This window comes from Alternaria triticimaculans (assembly GCF_023758025.1).
Source record: "Alternaria triticimaculans strain BMP 0046 chromosome Unknown scaffold_7, whole genome shotgun sequence".
Taxonomy (NCBI): domain Eukaryota; kingdom Fungi; phylum Ascomycota; class Dothideomycetes; order Pleosporales; family Pleosporaceae; genus Alternaria; species Alternaria triticimaculans.
In genome coordinates, this window is record NW_026055964.1 from 1,312,814 (window position 1) to 1,333,044 (window position 20,231).

General features: G+C 52.5%; 8 protein-coding genes across 8 annotated transcripts; 6 read left to right on the forward strand and 2 right to left on the reverse strand.

The window, feature by feature from the left end:
* Positions 1–98: 98 nt before the first annotated feature.
* Positions 99–1,019, forward strand: J4E78_005801 (uncharacterized protein; the record flags this gene model as incomplete). Its single annotated transcript, XM_049366417.1, has 1 exon — positions 99–1,019. One exon carries the CDS (start codon positions 99–101, stop codon positions 1,017–1,019), a length of 921 nt encoding a protein of 306 aa, XP_049222143.1.
* Positions 1,020–1,524: 505 nt separating this feature from the next.
* On the forward strand, positions 1,525–2,769 carry J4E78_005802 (uncharacterized protein; the record flags this gene model as incomplete). The annotated part of the gene is made up of 1 exon (XM_049366418.1): positions 1,525–2,769. The coding sequence occupies one exon, from the start codon at positions 1,525–1,527 to the stop codon at positions 2,767–2,769; it is 1,245 nt and encodes a 414-aa protein (XP_049222144.1).
* A 367-nt stretch (positions 2,770–3,136) lies between these two features.
* On the forward strand, positions 3,137–3,911 carry J4E78_005803 (uncharacterized protein; the record flags this gene model as incomplete). Its single annotated transcript, XM_049366419.1, is given in 2 exon segments — positions 3,137–3,881; positions 3,895–3,911. The coding sequence occupies 2 exon segments, from the start codon at positions 3,137–3,139 to the stop codon at positions 3,909–3,911; spliced, it is 762 nt and encodes a 253-aa protein (XP_049222145.1).
* A 769-nt stretch (positions 3,912–4,680) lies between these two features.
* Positions 4,681–5,451, reverse strand: J4E78_005804 (uncharacterized protein; the record flags this gene model as incomplete). The annotated part of the gene is made up of 2 exons (XM_049366420.1): positions 4,681–5,183; positions 5,241–5,451. 2 exons carry the CDS (start codon positions 5,449–5,451, stop codon positions 4,681–4,683), a joined length of 714 nt encoding a protein of 237 aa, XP_049222146.1.
* Positions 5,452–6,174: 723 nt separating this feature from the next.
* On the forward strand, positions 6,175–7,146 carry J4E78_005805 (uncharacterized protein; the record flags this gene model as incomplete). The annotated part of the gene is made up of 1 exon (XM_049366421.1): positions 6,175–7,146. The coding sequence occupies one exon, from the start codon at positions 6,175–6,177 to the stop codon at positions 7,144–7,146; it is 972 nt and encodes a 323-aa protein (XP_049222147.1).
* A 586-nt stretch (positions 7,147–7,732) lies between these two features.
* Positions 7,733–9,664, forward strand: J4E78_005806 (uncharacterized protein; the record flags this gene model as incomplete). The annotated part of the gene is made up of 2 exons (XM_049366422.1): positions 7,733–8,216; positions 8,349–9,664. The coding sequence occupies 2 exons, from the start codon at positions 7,733–7,735 to the stop codon at positions 9,662–9,664; spliced, it is 1,800 nt and encodes a 599-aa protein (XP_049222148.1).
* A 338-nt stretch (positions 9,665–10,002) lies between these two features.
* On the reverse strand, positions 10,003–10,367 carry J4E78_005807 (uncharacterized protein; the record flags this gene model as incomplete). The annotated part of the gene is made up of 2 exons (XM_049366423.1): positions 10,003–10,157; positions 10,214–10,367. The coding sequence occupies 2 exons, from the start codon at positions 10,365–10,367 to the stop codon at positions 10,003–10,005; spliced, it is 309 nt and encodes a 102-aa protein (XP_049222149.1).
* Positions 10,368–13,551: 3,184 nt separating this feature from the next.
* On the forward strand, positions 13,552–18,950 carry J4E78_005808 (uncharacterized protein; the record flags this gene model as incomplete). The annotated part of the gene is made up of 2 exons (XM_049366424.1): positions 13,552–16,285; positions 16,804–18,950. 2 exons carry the CDS (start codon positions 13,552–13,554, stop codon positions 18,948–18,950), a joined length of 4,881 nt encoding a protein of 1,626 aa, XP_049222150.1.
* Between the last annotated feature and the right edge of the window lie 1,281 nt (positions 18,951–20,231).

A 20,231-nucleotide genomic window follows, 5' to 3' on the forward strand; every position in this document is an offset into this window, starting at 1 on the left:
CTTCACATCCCGACCCGTTTGATCTTCGCATTCCGCCTCACAACACCATCTTACGCAACGCTTTTGGATATATCCTCCGCATAGACATTACCGTCACCATGCCCGTCGCAAGCCTCTTCGAGCTGGCTCGGCAGCGTCTCATCAAGAATATCGATATGCTCCGCGACGTCGGCGATCTACCCTACTCCTTCCTCCAGCCAGTCCTCCGATTCATCCAAAGCCCCGATCAGCTGCTCGAACTCGAGGCCAACTGCCCACAACTACTCGGCGAGACGGGCGAGATATGGCTTCGCTTTATCAAGCGAGACATTCCGAACTGGGAGACGAAGCCCCATGAGCCGCGCGATCCTCGAAACTGGAGCAAAGTCTATCGCAAGTTGAAGAAAGATGCAGAACTGGAGATAGAGGCGGATAAAGAGGCCCTCAAACAGCAGATGCAAGCGCTACAGAAAGATCGCGGACAGAACAAGACCTTGATCGTCGAGACCAGGTTTGGATATGGTGCCGGCGCAAGCAAGATGTTCACTGGACGCACTACCAGCAGCTGGGGGCAACCGTCGGGTGCACCTTCAAAGACGGGCAAAGCCGCTTTCGACAAACTGAAGCGCGGCATGTTCGACCATGGCCGCGAGCGCCCGAAAGCGAGCCAAATTCCAGCACATCTTCTAGCTCAGCGAAAGACCAACGTCAGGCAAGCACCAGCGAGGATGGTTCGAATGGCGGAGAATGAGGCTCCGAAAAGTATGGTAGTGTCCAAGCAAGCTTCCGCGTCCGTTTCCAAGAAGCAGGACACTCAGCCCGCGCCGTCACTATCCGCGAATCGCCCGACCATTACACAGAGGCCTGCACCGCAGCAACGTAATGCTCCGCCACCACCCGCGCGGACCTCCTTACCACCTGGGATGCACTTCAGCGCACCCAAGCCGAAGCCGACGAATGCGCAGGCAGCGGCCGATCCGGCGCCGAAGAGGAAGAGGGTAGAATACAACATGTTTCACACAAAGAAGAGGAAGATTTAGAATGTTTTTAGGGTTGATGTTGGCACGAATAATGTACCAGAGAGATGAGTACAATCAGGTGTATTGAAGGTGGACCCTGTATCAGGATGTGCACGTCTGGCTTTTGATTTGGGTATCACTCAGTGCTTTTGGAGTTCAGGAGCATGCCCGTTTGCGATATCAGGAGCTGCATTTATCGGCGTTGCACTTTGGGTAATCATGTCTCTTTTGGTTCTGGGACCATAGACTTCTTCCATGTCTGTACATTTATTATTACCTCTTATCAGTCCCTTTTTCGTTTCTAGGCTATTTCGATATGTGAGGTGGTTGAGATATCGTTTAGGAAGACTTGAGATGGATTGATCACATGTAAAGGCGCAGCCTTGGCGCTAGCAGGTGAACCCGCGCGAGCAGTTGGCATCCAACAACTGTTACCCATAAAGTCCGTCTACACACTTTCGACATCCGCGCTTCCCCCGCTCGATCGAGACGCGCAAGCCGTGTAGTCAGCTGAAGCGGCGACACCATGGACGAGCTCAGTGTCGCTTTCGGTGCGCTTAGTTTGAATGGCATCTTCCGGATCCTGGACTTACCTTCAGAGCTATTCAGCAGCGTCTGCAACCACTTGGACATCGGCTCCCTACTAAGCATCCGGCTGGTCTCGCGCGGCATCAGCGATCGTTCAACATTCACTTTCGGAACCCGTTCCTTGGTGCATCTAGTGGCTTTACCGCGTTTCGATAGCCTCAGCGTCTTGTTGCATTTTGCACGTCACAAGAAGTACTCGCGGTACGTCAAGACTATATCGATTAGTGGCGAAATCGGCGGCTCTCCTTCGATACCTTACGTTGGAATGCCTCTGTCGACAGCTGAGGATATGCTCACAGAAGCGTTTCGCAACTTTGAGAACCTGGAGACTATTCGAATAGACAGCTTTTCCTACGTGCACATTCACTATCGATCTCCAAAAGCGATCGGTCTCCGTTGCGGTCCAATGTGGCTTCTTAGCGGGCAACTTCGTTGCGACTTCAGTGCTCTGAGTCACTTGTTCAAGGTTGTGATTGAATCTATCCGCCGCGCGAATATCTGCGATAAGATTTATCTCGATCTAAACCTTCTTGTTCAAGAAGCTTCGCAGTACAACAACTTCAGCAACTCGCCTATCCAGACTGAGCTATTTGACCTCGGCTCCCCTTTCTGGAAAGAAAGGTTGTCGCTCAAGGTCCGCAAAGTCGAACTTGTCCCTACTGTGACCAGCGGTTGGGCTTCCGACCTTGCCGCTTCATGTCCGGATCTGAAGGAACTCAAGCTACGTGGTCATGACGGGCGCATCAGTTTTGACAATAACCACGGCAGTGTTCATGTTTGGCAGCACCTTCAAGTCCTTATCCTGAAGGACGTTCATCTGGACAATACCGCTATAGTCGACTTCCTCAAGGCGCATCACGGTACGCTTACTCATCTCAACCTCACGCTTGTCTTCCTGGACAACGGGACGTGGGCAGATATACTACAGACCATCCATGATCTGCCAGCTTTGGAGAGTTTACGTCTCTCTTCACTGGGCCAGAGTGTACCCTACACTACAGCGCAGCAACCGACTGATGAACTGAGCTCCGTCAGGTGTTGTAATCGGTCGGAGATCTTGCTCGCCCTAGGAGCTCTGCTTTCAGATGTTTCTACCTATGAAGAGTATGACAGCAGTATGGTTTGCCACGAGATCGACTTCACATCAGCAAATATTGCTTTGTCATCGATCAAGAGGTCCTAATGGATTGAGAAGGTGCGAGGCAAAGACGAAAAGCGGAGTCGGTAACTGCAGGAAGACTGCCACTGAAAAGATGGGTACGATAGCCAGGAAAGTTGGAGAGGTCCGCTGAGGGTCGTGATCCAAGCACAGGTGCATAGATAGCTGCATGTCGTCAATGAGTTCACGATTCGTTCCTTTCTAAGTTTGCCGATCATTCTTTTCGCTCGCTCATTCTTGCCCTGTTGTACCTTCTCTCACTACAGGTTCAGGCCTAGCGTAAACAGCGCACGACCCGGGTGTTGGCAAACGGGCAAGAGCGTTTCGCCCACACGAACTCTCACCTTCCACCAACGCAGACTTTGCAACCTCGTCTCCTCCATCGCTACACATGTGCTGGCAGTGCATCAAAGACAGGGTCACTGCTAGTGAAAGGGCAAGGGCAGCTCTCGCTAGAGCGTCCCAGCCACCCTTTCGACTACTTGACCTCCCCGCTGAGATCGTAGGCAGCGTCTCCGACCGCCTTGAGGATACTGACCTTCTCAATCTACGTCGCGCATGTCGAGCACTCAACGCGCACTCGGCCAACGCATTCGGAAAACGGTTCTTCCATCACCTCATCGTCATCCTACATCCTACCAGCCTCACGACGCTTCTCGAGATCTGCCATCATCCTTTGCTATCTAAGCATGTCCGCAAGATCACTGTAAGTGGCGAACGCATCGGACAGAGCATAAATGGAATCGAACAACAAGACCTCCACATGGATCTGCAAGTCAGCGTCGAGCGCTCGGGCATGGATACGTTGACTCTCAAAGAAGCCTTTCGGGAGCTGGAGAATCTAGAGATGGTTCGAGTTGATGTCGTCAGTTTCTATCATCTCGACCCAGAGCCAACAGACGACGGCATCAGGTGTGGACGGGCCCACATCATCCCGGCAAAGCTCCTCAACCCCCCTGCTTCACGTGAGAGGCACGGAGACAGCGGTAAGAACCGAGTATACGATTTGATCCCAAAGATTCTCCTGGACGCCGGTGTACATGAGAAGGTCGGTTTGCAGTTTGAGTTCTGGAACACGGAATATTCTAACGAAGATCTGGTGACATTCCTGGATCTCGATTGCGAAGTCTGGAAGTGTCAGCTATCCAGACGAGTTCACTCGGTAGGTGTCCTGGGCCAGGTGGATCTTGATTGGCTGTGCCGACTGCTCAGTGCAACCTCAAGTCTGCGCAGATTCGTGTTCGGGGCCGATAATCATTTCATGGAATTATCTTATCAACCAGTTGGACCTTTCCATTGGCCTGGATTTTCACATCTTCACCTAGAAGACGTGTTCTTTTCACACACTGACTGGACCAATTTCCTTCGCACGCACGCCAGTACACTAAGAAGCCTGTCATGCTCATCCATAGGCTTTCCAGAAGGAGAATGGACCGAGCCGTTACAGATCATCGAGACAATGCCGCGAATCGAATACCTGTGGCTTGTCAAGTTGCTCGAGAAAGCACCTTATCCACATTCATCGATGACTGTGAGACGCTGGAGCCGAGAAGATGACGGGGTCTTGCTACTCTCCGACCCAGAAGATGTCCAACTTGCTCTGAGTGCGATGCGCAGTCAGCCGAGAACGGTGTTCATGGGCGCTGGCATCAAGAGCGAGGCGGGTGAGGTTTATCCCCATAGGGTTTCCTTCGATGTTGGTGAAGCAGCGCTGGCAAGAGACATCGTCTATCAAAATGGTGAATGGACGTTCGCCGACACATTTCCAGAATTTTAAGAAGCTCTTCGGCACCTGAGCGAACGCGGCGTTCGGGCATGTTCATGAGACTTGTGGCACTGGAACAGAGTTGCAGAGTAACACCTTCATTCACTTCGTGCTGCTCATAAGACGGACATGCACATGGCAATTCAAATACATACCTAAGCTACACACTCTTAATGCATGCCCTTTTCTTCATGCCGTCGCAGCTCCATGCCGCCGAGTTCAACAGGCGGTTGTTCAATTTCCACAGGTTCGTGTTTGTATGCCACCGCTCCTGGTCCCAACTCCTGAATATGCTTTGCGTGGACCTCGTATGGCGTCACGCTCGTAAGCTCCGTAGAACCTGACATCTCCCGTGGGCGTGACGAATGCCGCCTCCTCATGATGAAGAACACCGCTAATCCGATTATTATGCCGAGCCCTATGCCTCCTCCGACTGCTGCCCCCGCTATCGCGCCCGTTGACAAGCCTGAGGAGCCTGAGGGAGGTGGTGTGGACGACGGGGTCGATGTAGGCGTAGGTGTGGATGTGGCAGATGGTGATTCACCAATGGCGGCGGCGTCGCAGAAGTCAATACTGTAGTATACGAAGGTCGAGTTGTAGCAGTCGATCGGTTGGATTTCTTCTTGGAAGCCGGAGCATATGTCGACGGCCGTATCGTTCATGTAAATAGTGACTGCGCGCAATGTCAGTATGGCCATCCTCGCATTCACCTTGACGCGCAGCAACATACCTGTGCATCCTGGGTCCAGGCCAACGACCTGGAAGCTGCCGTAAGGCCCATTGCGCCTGAGATCTGTACAGGTTCCATTAGGATAGCCGTTTGGACCCTCTAAACCTCGCAGCGACTCTTGGCAGTTATCATCCTCGAAAAGCGCGATCTGACTCGTCGAGAAAACGCGCACTGCGAGTGCGGTCAGGAGGAGGAAGAGAATGTTATGCATCGTCGCGTCGGCGCGCGGTACGTTAGCCGCAAATTAGCTTTGGCGGGGCGGCTAAGCAGACAACCAGAATACGAGGGCGCTGGTTCATCTCATAGCTGTTATAACTACAGCTGGTGTACGGAGCTGACGACCACTAACATGTAAGGCAACCTGAAGTTAGTTGCCCAGCTCTTGGGGGTCGTATCCATCATAGCTTCACAGGCCGGACCACTCCTTTCCTGACCTGGCATGCAGGATGCGGCATGGGTAACGTAGGCAGCGAATCGAGGCGAGGCTCCAGATTGCATGAAAAGCCACGCTGCGTTCCTGCGGGCCCACAGTGCGGCTGAGGCACTGATATCCTTTTCAGGGCTATTCGCTATGCTGCTGTATCACAGTGGCTGCTATCCGGTTGTGTGCGATGATCGTCCTCTAAGATGTTGCTGTTGTCGCGACAGCCTGCGCGCGTGCAATGAGCCCACAAGTAAGACGGCCCCTATCATCGTGGATTAATAGCCGCTTCAAGTATACAATGAAGGATTCACTGTTCCCGCAGATGGCTTACTGATGGTCTGTAAAGGAGCGCCAAGTTGGCTTGGGAAGAACGCGGGTACCCGTTCCGCGGCGAAAATTTGGGGGCCGCGGAAAGAGCCGTGGGGCCATGACTGTGACATCCATCCAATCTTCCCTGTCGCACTGCAGGAGAGCTACGTACAACAACATCTTCGATACTAAGATTCCACCATGTCTTCGGGGAAGCAGCCAAGGATCCTTCTGTTTGGTGCCGGCAGCGTCGGAACGGTATACTTGTACCTGCTCAGCAAGGTAGCCGCGACCACCGCCGTCTGCCGCTCGAATTATGAGGTCGTAAAGAGAGATGGCTTCACCATCAATTCATCCATATTTGGTCAAAACCTCCATTTCAGACCCGATGTAGTCCGAGACTGTGGAGAAGCAGCGTCTCAATCATCAGATCCGTTTGACTACATCATTGTCTGCAGCAAGGCTATTCCGGAAACGGTACCAAAACTTATCGCTCCCGCTGTCACATCTGGACACACGGTCATCGTACTTATCCAAAATGGCGTCGGTATAGAGGAAGAGTACCTGAAGGCATACCCAGACAACCCGATCATCAGCGCTGTCGTCTACATGCCCGCCACTCAACGCCCAGCCGGCATCATCAAACACGGCGAAGTCGAGAAACTCCAAGTTGGCTCCTACCCTTCTTCCGCACCAAGTAAATATGCCAAGGCTTTCACGGAACTTGTCACCGCAGCTGGCGCTACGGCGGAATTCTATGAGGACATTCAGCAGAAGCGATGGATGAAACTACTTGTCAACGCATCCTGGAACCCCATGTGTGCCCTCACTCTCAGCAAAGACACAGACATCTTGACTGCTTCGGAAGAGGCCGACGGTGTTGTACTAGCCGTGATGCTTGAGATTCGCGATATCGCAGCTGCCTATGGATACGAGATCACGCGGGAACAGGTGGACAATCAGCTTAGTCGGGCGCAAGCCAGAATCCCGATGAACGCTGGTATTGAACCTAGTATGCTTCAGGATGTTCAGTCGTATCGGAGAATAGAAGTCGAAGCTATTGTGGGCAACCCTGTCCGCATGGGTAAGGAGAAGGGCGTGGCTTGCGTACGATTAGAGATGCTCTACATCCTCGCAAAGGCTTTAGATCTTCAGATTGGACGGAGGCCTTGAATTCCGAACTCACATTGCGACATGAATCTGTAGGTAAAGACTCGTCAACTACGCATCTTCCGTCTTCGACTGGATATTTCTCTATGGTCCTTCCCACCGACTTGAACGAACGCCATGTTTCATAAACACCTTGATTTGGGTGTCTCTCCTTCTACTGGCACGATATTCTAATCAAACATATCATTTGTATCTGATGATAGCGTTCTGGCGATTAGCGCGTCTTGTCGCTGTCCCTTTCACTTCTCATCCACCGCCGGTATCGCGCCAAGCCTTCCGTTTGTCCAGCGCTCCGCATCGCAATTCGCGACTCACCACCGCTTTTTCAGAATAACTCGTCGTCATTTCCACGGTGACCAACAATAGGCACGGATCCAGCCACAATAGCAGTCGAAATATCTTTTGCCCACACGCAAAGCGATACAAACCCTCAAAACACCCGTCCTGCTTCATTGCTCTCAGTTTCCAAACCAAACACTCCAATTCTTTTCCATCGCAGCTACCAACACAAGCTCTTCTATTTTACGATACCCAAGACCTCATCATACCCTGCTTTGCGAGCTTACCTGCCGCACGCTTTACCGACAAGATGCGCACTGTCACCATCGCCCTTCTTTGCTTCCTCTTGCTAGTAGCTTTCGACATCGGTCGCATCGCCGCATCATTTGGCGTCTTTCCGCTGGTTGTTCGCTACCTCAACACCTCCGTCTCGTACCTATACTGGGAGATCTGCTGGGAAGTCTACTATCAGTTCACTCACAACTTCGAAGGAGTTCCCCTCTACCTCCGCTTCATCTCACTTCTCATCTGCGTCTATCTCACCTTCTACCTATACGTACATATCAAGTATACCTACTGGATAGGCCCTCATCCCGAGGCCGACCAAGATCACTCCCACGAACCTGCCGAAAAGGGACAGTCGCAAGAGACGAAGCTCCATGTCACTCCCACCATCGCTCACATCACACCGCCGCCCGTCACACTACCGCCTGCAGAGCCAGCACCTACAGAGCCAGCGCCTCCTTCATACCCTCCGCCGTTCGAGTTCCCCTTCACCAACTTCCGCGGCACCGGTGAGTCTTTCGCACACTCCGATCGACGCGACCCGACACACTATCCCATTCTTCAACTATCGACTTCTTGGGGCAATACCCGTCGCAAAGAACGTGATTACTTGCGGTGTGCACCTAGGCAACCATCACCAGCCTATAGCTCTACCGAGCACGAAAAGGTCGCCGCGGCACCTACCATAGCCAAGCCAGAAGTGGCTCAAATCACTACGAAGTCGACAACGACTACCACGAAGGACCATGTAGTCATCGCACCTGCCCATAAGGTTGTCGAGCTACCTATCACATACCTCCCGGCCCCGCCACAGCCATCCCTCGAAGACCTTGCCAGGTCGACCATGAGCAACCTGGCTAGTCAAGCACCTACTCTTGAGACTGCGATGAGGGGCTTTCTGGTTGCTGCCAGTACCGGCACTGAGTACATGTCGTCGGCAAACGCGATTTGGACCTTGATGGCGAGTGCCGAGAGTGACCTGAAGCCATACTTCGTGGGCGGTATGACTATGGAGCAGTCGTTCCATATTGGCTGGAATGCCTGTATCGTGGAGTTCTGGAACTACTTGGTGCCTGAAGGTGCTTTCATCCAAAGCAGCCAGGAACTGATGGTTTTCCTTGCGCTCTATCGTCAATTCGCCAACTACCTTGGGTTAAAGGATTGTCTCCAAGACCTCATCATCGTGAGGCCCGAGCCTCCCGCGTCAAGTACGCAAGAACCTCCAGCACCCAAGATGGGGACGCTGTCCACCATTCCCACCACCACTGAGCACCTCCCTGCTCCCGCCATCACGATCACTCCGCAGCCGCAACAGGCACCGAGTACCTCCGCGCCTATCCAACAGGCACCTCCCCAGCAGCCGATAGTGCCTCAAGGTGAAGCAGGCCTCATTGACTTCAGCAATGAGGATTGGTTCGGCCTGCCGGAGAAGCAGCTCATTAGTCTCACGTGGAAGCGATTCAGATGGCCCAACGAGGCAGCCGCCAGCAAGACGATAGGTGGATACGATATACCAGAGCTTCTTTCGTTACCCATGAAGCATCCAGAGTTCATCATGGCCTCGTATGTGAAGACGGAGCTTGAGAAAATGGCGCCAATCTTCAAACGCGCTTCAATAGTTCTCCGACTCCAAGGTCGTGGATGCCCGTTGTTCCGTCAGCACGGACTCGAGATGGCACCGTTAATGGGCAACATGACGGCTTGCCTCTCTCGCGCTGCCGAGATGACCAATCAGTGCCAAGAGGTTGCAGATTGGGATTCTCGGGATGAATGGTACCAAGCCTGTCAGTATTTCCACCAGAACGTCTTCGGACGAGAGAAGATTTGGGATTGGCTGTGTCACCAGTACGACTCCAATGATAAGAAAGAGAGTGACAAGCACTACAAGACTCGTCCTCTCAGGGAGTTGTGGGAGAAGATGGCGCCGACATGGCTTCCAGACACAGCAAAGCCTTGAGTCCGACGTCCTTGTATACGTCTCACACCATCATCAGCTGTCATACCGACAGCCTCACAGTCTTCAAATACCTCCTCGGTACTTCACGCCGTTTCAAACTTCACCCACAACATGGGTTGTATTTCTCAACACCTCTCTTGTCTTTCCAGTTATACATAGAATGCATCAATGTCACCGTATTAAGAAGAGTTATTCCAAGTGAAATGTGTATTAATGCTCACTCCCTATCTAAAACAATCGAAGAAAAGATGTTGTACATGTCTAAGAAACCAAGGCACGACCATCGTTGAGGATATACATTATTCGCGCCATGCCGAATGAGAAGCGACAAAAGGCGCTTATGCGGAGGAAGCAGCGGGAGCCTCAGCAGTGGGGTTGACGTCGGAGCAGATGAGAGCCTGGCCGAGGATGGGGATGAGGCAGCACTTGGCCTGCTGGCCGGACTCAGCGCATCCGTCGATGAACTGGTTGATGCTGGTGGGGGTGGTGGTAGCTGAGAGAATGTTAGTGATCATATCTTTGATTGAAAAGAAGATGGGAAGGACGTACGAGGAGCGCAGTCCAAGTTGGCGAGGTTCAGGACATCGGTAGCGCAGCAGACGGGGTTGCCGGAAGAGCAGAGGCCAACCTGGCGCTCATCAAGAGGAGCAGCGAAGGCGGCGGTGGCGGCGAAAGCGACAATGGCGGTGATGGTGAACTGCATTTTGAAAGTTTGTTGGGTTGGTTGGTTCTTGTGAAAGAAGAAGTTGTTGGTTTGGAAGTGGTGTTGTAGAGTTGTTGATGTGAGTTGAATGTGTTGGATGATGTTCAATTGTCGAGGCATCGTTGCCCTCTTTATACCTTCTCAGTCCTCATCTTGTTCAAGGTTCATTCCAAGTACACGCTTCATTACATTGCCATCGTCATCAAACACCGGCATACCCAGGCTACGATCGTCATCGACGCCAGGGGAATTAGCTGACAGCCGGGAGCGCACGTCCATAACGGTCAGAATAACGGTGACAGGTCCACCTGGCGTCCCCAACTTCTTCATGGCGAGTCTGCACCCGGTAAAGAATGACGTCGATCTCAGCTGGTTTGGCTCTGTGGTACCTGGCTGATCATGCTGACTGGTTGGTACCGAGGGTGGAGTATCCGTTAGGGCTGTTGATCTCGAAACCTGCACGGCTGGAGTTGCTGTCGCATGAAGAATGGATACTGTGGAACGTAGATCGATATCGGAGGTATAGCCATTCAGGGCAGGGATCAGATGTCGAACGCGAACATACTTACACATTGGGCATCTTTTCGCTGCCCCTGGCGCGTACATCTGCTGCAGGGTGTCCTGGCTGTATGCACGTTATTCACGTCAAAGCCTCTCATAGGGTTTTGTGGCTGCCCCAGACTGTGCCATAGGTTGGTCGGACACCCTCCACGAGTTGAGGCTTCAGCGCCAGTGACGTACCCTAAGCTGGGGTACCGGCTACCGGAGCGCTCGTTCACAGGCGCTGCATAAGGCTCATCTCCGAGCCTCAAGTTCACCAAGTCAAACGCTTGTGGATGTGGTCTGAGTGCCCGTAGACCGCCTGAACGGCACCTAGCATGAACGTGTATTCATGCGAATGTGAGAATGTGTACACAATTGTCGTCTTGCTTTGACCGATCGACTTGGTGGAGGCGATGCTTCATCGTCACCCACACCACGCGTTCATTCCAACCTTGAAAATCTTTCTTTAGCAACCGGCAGATTTACCAGAGCTGACCCATGACAAGGTGTGGCAAACAGCTGTCAAAGAACTCAAGCGCCTCAATACGCCATCCGATGATGCTAGAGGTAGGTGTGACGAAGTCCAGAAAAGCGATCGAAACGTGGGGCTAAGGGGTTTAGCAAGGGTATTGGCGAATGGGAATCTAGAACCAGCTTCCAAGGAAGCCCTGTAACACGGTGGAAAACCTGGTGATGGTTCGGCTAGCGTTTGATATAGCACAAGGATGGGAATCTATAGGTACTCACAGAGTTCAAACGTCGAAGGCTGTCAAATTGTGCGAATTGTCCTAAGGCTGACATTTACATCCGTAATATCCGTTAGAGTTTGGATGAGGCCATTCGCACACATCTGGTCAGCACAACGAGACCCGCATTCGGTCCTAAACGACGAAAGAAGGTGCATTTCTCAGGAGACGTTGTGAAAATGTATGGGACGGAACGTTGCATGCCCAGGCGGCCGTTAAGCCCCACTTGACCGCGCCTTGCCTGATCCTGGCGTGACAGCCCGAGCAGCCGACCTCGCTTGCATCGATCTACGTCACAACAAAGACCCGGTTCCTGACAACGCAGCAAGATCTGAACAAGTCGTGCAGGACGATTTACATCATTTTGCTATCGCGTAGCCAATCGCGACAAACACTTCATTTAACTGAAGTGCATTCTTTGAGGCGAAACGCATTCTTCCACGCGATCCTGCCATCCTATTTACGCGAGGGCGACGAGGCTGATGGCCTAGTGCGTGTGGTGGCGCAGGGTCGACGAAACTCAGGAGCGGACGTGACAGCTCAAGGCGGTAAGTACAGCACATGCAGCGCGTAGTTGAAGGGCCAGAAGCAATGCGACGCCATGGTACTGAGGTGCTCGCGCATTGCGATGGAATGTGGCCATGTGCCAGATGTGCCAGGGACATTTGCGACACACCAGGAAGGGCACGGCCATGCTCCGAAGCTCGTCGGCATCCGCCAACAGTCACCGCTCTCCTCATGTTGTTCTAGAATGACCCCAGGGTCAGATTCTAATCGACCTCTGCAGTCAGACTGCTACTACAGACAACACTACACTCGACGGCGTGAATGTCAACTTTGAGTTTGATTGATCTGGCGCTTGGTCGGGTCTACAAACGCCACGATGCCGCTACGGCGCGACTAAGATCTCGAACCAACACCATAGCACAGTGGACGACGATAGCCGATTACTGACTACAGTAGTAGCATCTGACCGCTTATTTGACAATTCTAATAACCTTTTTGGCGACTACCAAAGTACATGTAGAGATTTGTAAATGGTGTCCTTCACCGCTGCTCAAACTGTACTTACGGGTACTGATATCCTCCATACCTACTGCGCTTCTTGCTATAGAAACAGCCCTGTTCTCTTTCTTTCGGTCAACATGGCTTGCAACAAGTGCAAGTGAGATTTCGTCAGCCTTAGATTCCGCGTTCAAACATATTTGGCTACGCAAGTTCCGAATCGCCATCGTGGTTTGTGCGACTCCAACACTCTGAATGAATGCGCTGCAACACCCATCGCTGAAGATCTCGCATCCGGTCGCGATTACCTAGGTATACACCTGTCCTAGGAAGCCTATGATAGTCGAAAAGTAGATGGTCCAATAGACCTGTCCTAATTTATTGCTACGTAGGTACAACGTAACGAAGAATAAAGTAGAATGCGCTTGACAAACGAGTACAGCAGCTGGTTTTGAGGTCCCGAAGCTCTCTTTACATGGTCAATTTCTGATCGGGATGTCGAGCATACCTACCTAGGTAGGCACTCAAAAACAGGATACGTTTTATGCACATTCAAGCAATCTCATCATTCTGATATTCAGTTTCGCATCCATACAACGGCTGCGTTGACATGACGCCGTATTATACCAATGGATCTAAGGCGTAGTTGAGTGTTTGAATCGATTCGGGCCGTTATGAGTCGTGCTCGCTGATAGTTCGGTGCCCCGCCTTTCTGAGGTCACGTGCAGTGGGAAATAGGTCTAGCGGCGCTCGGCAGGGTTTGCCCGCCTTCTCATTTGGAGCTATACGAGCTGCGGCAGCACCAGGAACCGCCATCGTCGCACTCAGGCACCCCACCCATTGCAGAACGCGAACATCGAGCGCTTCTCTGCCTCGAATCGGGTCACAACATGTCGGGTCTCAACGAGCCACAGACCTTCCTCGCCAAGTACACCTTGTACAAGCGAGCCACCGAATACATTGCAGGATGGATTGCCGAAACCGCCGCGTCCATCGGCTTCGAAGTCAAAACGAAAGAACAAAAACAGACAAAGTCGAAATCGAAGTCGAAAAAGGGCGCGGGCAGGAAAGGCAACCAGAATGCGAATGGTGGAGGTGGTGGCACAGTATACCAACTCGGAGTATCGGACTTTGTACCCATGGCAGAAGCGATAGCTAAAGCTGGAGAAGAAGCAGAGTCTGAGATTATGGTCCCTGTTGCTTTATGCAGGCACTTCAGTCGCGCCATTCAGACACGTCGGAAGGTCTCGCAATGGTACAAGGCGAAAGTCAACCCGGATACAAACAGTGACCTGCGGCACGAATATTTCATCAAGGTTCTCGAGGACACCTTCGCATCCCTCAAGCCATTCCTCGGGTCGGGCGGACCAGAAATCGCACGCAACAATGGTTCCGCTACTAATGTGGCTGACTTATCTTCACGCAATCGCTTCGCGGGGCTGACCGTCGATGAGCTCGTGGCACTAGCCGACGAGGAAGATATTGCCGAAGATACACTCCCTGACGTATCTAATGTCACGCTCGAGGAAGCTGAGGAAGACAAAGAGGACGACTTCTGGATTGCTGTTGCGCTTATGCTACAGGAGCAACAGGACATGAGGGAGGTGGTCCGTGACAACTGGCAGAAATACAAGAGCGGCAAAGTCGACTTGATTGTGGCAGCCATGACCACGGATACGGCTATTAAGCTTGCTCAAAGTGCGGAGGCGAAGTTCGACTTGCTAGTAACACGACCGAAGAAATATCCAGTCACCGAGTATCCGGTCTGGACGCTCCCCGCCGTTCTTTTCTACAACAACCACGAGGATATGCACAAGTGGTCTCTCGCGGAGATTGCAAAGCCTTCCACCAGGCTTGGCGTTACAGCGGACGCCCAGAGTGAAGCACATTTCGACTTCTGGCCGGTCTTCGCTGGCTTGAAGTTCTACCTCCACAAGCACATGACAAAAAAGAACTCGATTCCGCAAGTGATGCCGAAGGACTTCGGCGATGCCAACATTCACAATCGAACATTCAGAGCAATCGAACTTGCCCAAATCATGCGGATCGTCGCCAAAGCAGCCAAACGCCCACCACTGCTGGATATGGTTTCCAAAGGTCTATTGGACATGTTTACCGAGCACAAGATCCCAATGTGGCTTACATATGGCGTCCAGCTTCATTTCGACTCGCAAGACATCATGGGCGAGATGACCAACCGACCGCATTTTGAACTTCAGGTCTACCTGAACCATCTAATGGGAGTAGAACAGGCCATTACGAATAACTGGGAGGATCCGATGATGCCAGACAATATCCAAGATGAATGTTACAAACCTTTCAGAGAAGCATACAACGACATCAGTCCCTGGGCCAACCATGACGGATTTGCCGAACAATGGCAACAGCTTGCGCAAGATCCAAAGGTCAATGGACACCCCATCTTCGGGATGATGAAGAAAAAAGCGTTCTACATATATAAACACCATCCTTTGCTCAACGGCATGTTGAAGTACCACTTTCTCGTTCACTGGCACGCGGCTGGCCTGTCACACGAAGCAACTTCATGTTCTCTTCTTTTCATGGCTCATGTTTATATGGGGACACAGCTGAGAAGCCCTTCCGACCCAGTGTGGCCCGACATGGAGTTCATGCTCTTCAGCCAGGATCCCCGATACGTGTTGATCAAGAGACCACCCGAGTCGCCCGAGGAAGCACGGACTCTCTTCGATCTTGCTACTGGCCAGCCCACGCTCAAGCAGGTGCAATCATATACCTTTGATCGTCTGGACCTTAGCCGTGGAGATCTAGGCCGGCCTAGATATGATCCCACTAACAAGTCTCGACTGTTCAGAGATGCAACCGTGTTTGGAGAGACTGTCTACTTGCCGCGCGGTGCTAGTGGCTGTTGGATCAAGAAGATACCCGGTGGAGCCTTCAATGGGAGAATCGACACCATTACTACGGCACTTCTCGAAGCTTCTGCTCCTGATGCAACCCGTGGCCGTCTCGCGCGCGCGATGCAAGCTTCTCAAGAGCAGCAGGGACTAAAACTGGAGCCTATTAACGGCAGAGACGGACTCACATCTGTTGCTATTCTGGAACATTTTGCTTTCTGGCTGCAGGCTGACTTGCCAGATCTTTATTTCAACGGAACGTTGATGCAGCGGCAATGCTCGGATACGTGGAAAGCCATCTACGCAGCGCTCGAGAACGACCCAGCTTGGGATCCGTCTTTCTCAGAAACCGGACGATCGCCGCAACATGCAGCGAATACCATCATTACTACGTCCCTAATCGAAGGGAAATATCCTCGATTCATGGACATAGCGCGCAGAGCGATGCGCAATCATCTACGGCAACAGGAAGAAAACTATGAGTGCGCGCAAAGCGAGGTATGCTTGAAGGATTTGACGAAGTACCACAAAGGAGCCGCCAGGCTCTTTACGGATGATGGACCTTTGAATGTGGACAACTTATACAAAGGTTGGTCGCAGGAGCACAGACAACAGAGGAAGCATAATTTTGCGGCCGCTGCCGCACAGGCCGAGGTCACAGCTGGGAATGCCGATTTGCAAGAGATGTTCCAAGCACGGGCGATGCAAGCCATGAGTTCGATGATTACGGGCGGCGCGGCCGACCAGTGTATGGTGATGTAACGCATCATCGAAATTTCAACGTGTTTTGCATCGCGTGTAATCACCCTATGCTTCGAACCTTTAGGGATGTCACGCTTCTCAGTATGCGAGTTGTTATGGTGACGTTACGTGAAAGACATTACCTAGGTACCCAGCATCCTCGACGAGGCAACAACCTGAGACTAGCCGTTTTGGGATGGCTGCCTGAAAGCCACAACATAGTAAGGAGTTGCAGCCTTGCTCACGGGCGTTTGAAATGGAATATAAAACTCACAGTAAGACGACATGAAAATGACATTCAGATACATCGCGACGTCTCTTGACAAAATTTGACGTTATATTCCTATTCCTGCACAACATCACCGAAACACTCTACCAACGATCCTCCGATCGCATCAAAATGGCACCAATTTCAACCCCTCTCAATATCACTAATGTCGCAGACGGGGAAACGATCCATCAGGTATGGTGTAATTCCTATGTTGACCGTCTATAACTAACACGTACGACAGCGCTGTCTCCTAGTCACGGGTACCTATGCGCTTACCGCTGCTGAAGGGAGTTACATCCATGTTGCTACCAAAGGTGCAAACAAGGCCGACTCCTTTCCCGAGCAGACGTGGCCGATAGCAGGCGGTAACTTCAAGGCTCTCGTTATGCTCTCGCCAGGGCAGAACGTCCTGGAATTTGCCTACGTCTGCAATGACTGCCTTGAACACATCATCGAGCTAAACGTCAACTACATCCCGCTCTTGCAGTACCCGCCTCTTCACCTCGCTATCATGGTCGCCGCAGACTCGCCATGTATCATCGACTGTCCTCCTTCAAAGGCTGCGGGGATTTCTTCGGCGCACTCAGACCTTGATGCAGCTATCGCCAAGCTGCGCATGGCGGCTTACATGTGGCAAGCTATGACCGCGGAAGACTTGAGGCTGCAAGGTGCTGGGCGTCGATCGTTCAGGCTGGATGAGGAGTGGACCGCGGACACGATTAGTCGCGACTTCCTCAATGCGCGCGCTGAAGAGACTCTCGACAGTGAAGGTGCCATGCGATCGACTGCCAAGGTCAACATTATTCGCTCTTCCAGGACTGTCAAGGAAATTCGCAACAAAGAGGTCGCACAACAAAACCCTACTGCACGTCGTGACAATGACTTGTTCGACTGGTTTTTGGATGCGCTCAAGGAGCAAGGAGGTCCTTTCGCTTCCAATGCCCGACCCATCGTTGCTGGGTTGATCTTGGACTCACACTACAGTATCTCGCAGAAGCTGATTCTCGGACACGCAGCTCTTGGTTGCTATAACCCTGACGGAATCTCACTGGGTATGTTCGGTAGCCACCTGACCTACTCCTGGCCACGCTTCTTGGAAGAAGTCACAAGCTGTCTCACAGACGTCCGTGCACCTGGAGACAAAGTAGGCAATGACAACGGCCAGTGCGACACCATGTGGGAAGCATGCGCCATCGGCCAAGGCGCTTTCCTCCATGAAATCGGTCACGCATTCGGATCGCCTCATCGCTCTGGCATCATGGAGCGTGGATATGCGCAAGACTGGCCCAAGAACTTCCTCCCCAAGACCGCGTACTCTGGCCACCTCAAATCAGAAGGCGCACTTGTAGACCCTCACAACACTCCTAACAATGCTCGTTGGAACCTAGCTGATGCGCTCTCCTTCCGCATGCTGCCCCACTTCCGCCTGCCCATCGACCCCACAATCAGCAACGAAGAACGACATGCTTCACCCGAGGCCCACGCTGAGCACACCGACGATGAAGGCCCGACGAAACTCGTCATCAGCTCAAGCAGCGGCATCGTACGCTTTACTTTCAACCGTACAGAGACATCCCAGCCCCTCGGCTGGACTCGCAACGCCCCGAAGCGCATTGAGTATACGGAATCTTCTCTCGAAGAGCGTTTCGACCGATCCCAAGCCCTCCATCTCAATATCCTCGCCTATAATGGAAAGGAAACCAACATCGGCAATGTTTGGAAACTCCTCGCCAGCAGATCATACATCCGCATCCCAGGCTCCGAGATCCGACTCGCCAAGCGCCTAGCCTTCCCCGATGAGTCCGATACTCGTCGGTACGAATGGGCGCAGCTCCTTCATGAGAAGGGCAAGGACGGAAACCTGCACCGCGCCGTTTCTATCGATCTAAGGGTCGGATGTCTATGGGATGGCGGCGTGGTGAAGTATGCAGATGGCCACACGAGCCACTGGGGACCTATGCGTACCTACAACCGCAAGCACCAGTTCGGTGGTCATGCGTCCGAGAAGATACGTCTTCCCGAGGGGGTGGAGATTAGTTCCGTCGAAGTCGTCCCTAGGGATGGTGTCAGGCTACATCTTAGCGACGGTACCAGCGCGGGCGAGCTCAACGCGAGGCGTGACTCGGACATTGTGAGGCTGACACCCAGCCCTGATGAGATTGTTGTGGGGTTCTTTGGCAAGAGTGGGAGGGGAGGTTTCTGCGGCGTCGAGGAGTTCGGAATCATCACTGTGAAGAGAGATGTCGGGATTGCGGGGTTGCCGGATAGTGTGTGGGATTTGGATGAGTTGAAGAACACGAGTGGAATGGATGGTGATGAGGACGATGGAGAGGACGAAGATCGATACGACGACGAGGATGAGGACGAAGACGAAGAGATGGACTACGAAGATGACGAGTGAGCGCGTCAGTTGGGAGTCTTGAGGAGCTCACAGCGCTTCGTTATCGAGGTGAAGTGAGCATCGTGCTTGAGCGCCGCAGTGTGGTAATATTAGTGTACCTGTCCCAATTTCTCCACATCTAGACGTGTAAGCGAATCGATCCACAAATCAGGCTGCCTCATCGGCAGTAAGACTAGATGATATGTACCGAGATATCCATGCGATTTACATTTAATGTGTGTCCGATCATGTACGACGATGCGGTGGTGAAAAGACACAGTGGCAACGAGACGAGGGTCTCGGCTCAAGGCCAAGTGGTCTAGTCCAGCAACAAGGCGAATCTTCCCCAGATCACATGAAAAGTCAGACACGTCCCCAGATTCTACCAGGACAGTCCGGCGAGCGCTCGGCTGGGTCCCGGCTCCCATGTCTCAGCGCAACGGTAGCACCACACTTGGGCTCGTCCTGGAGTGCATAAGGCTGAAGAACCTGGGGTCTAGTTTTATGCCACGTTCGGTACGTGACTAATAGTACGTGTTGCTTTCGACGTCGATGATGATGATGATGCTGCGGTGAGAAAGCTAGTTGTGAACGCACCTGATGTTGAAACCTCTTAGCCGCGTGAGATGGTAGGCTCCATCGGATTTTTGTATGCGTCCTGAACGTATAGGCGGTATCGATAGCTTGCTATGCTGGCTGGCTATTTCCACTGGTCGCATAAGATGTGCACGAACTGGGCTCTCACGATGTGATAGTCGCGCGAATCTGGCAACAACACTACCCAAGTAGAACGTGATGCGCCTTCAAGCCATGCAAATAAAAGTCTGCGGCATTTGACTCAGCATGACCAAAGCAGATCTCTACAACCACCGGCTGGGGAAAGGGGTGAGCTGAATGCGGTGACATGCGACGGAGTCATGATAGGCCTGATGAGGTTTCCCGATGGATGAAGTCTGACACGGCCAGCGCCAAGGCCGTGACCCGATGAAGGGCCGGCCCTCTCGCTATTCCCGAAACGCGTCCGCCGCCACAAAGTACCCCAAAAAAGATACTGCTAAGATGCAGAATTTTTCTGCTGGGAACATACGGAACGGCAAAGCTACACATTCCACACGGTAATCCCGCGATAAGCATTGCCGCTTGGCCTGTCGCGCTCAAGGCGACGCGAACTGGCGGCGCCGACCCGCTCGTAGCCGACGTGATCCTGGCTCGAAAATTTCGATCATGCTACTGTCACGGTTCAACTTCTGCATCTTGCGCGGCAAAACGACTCTGTTGCCCGCCAAGTGGACCGACGATGAA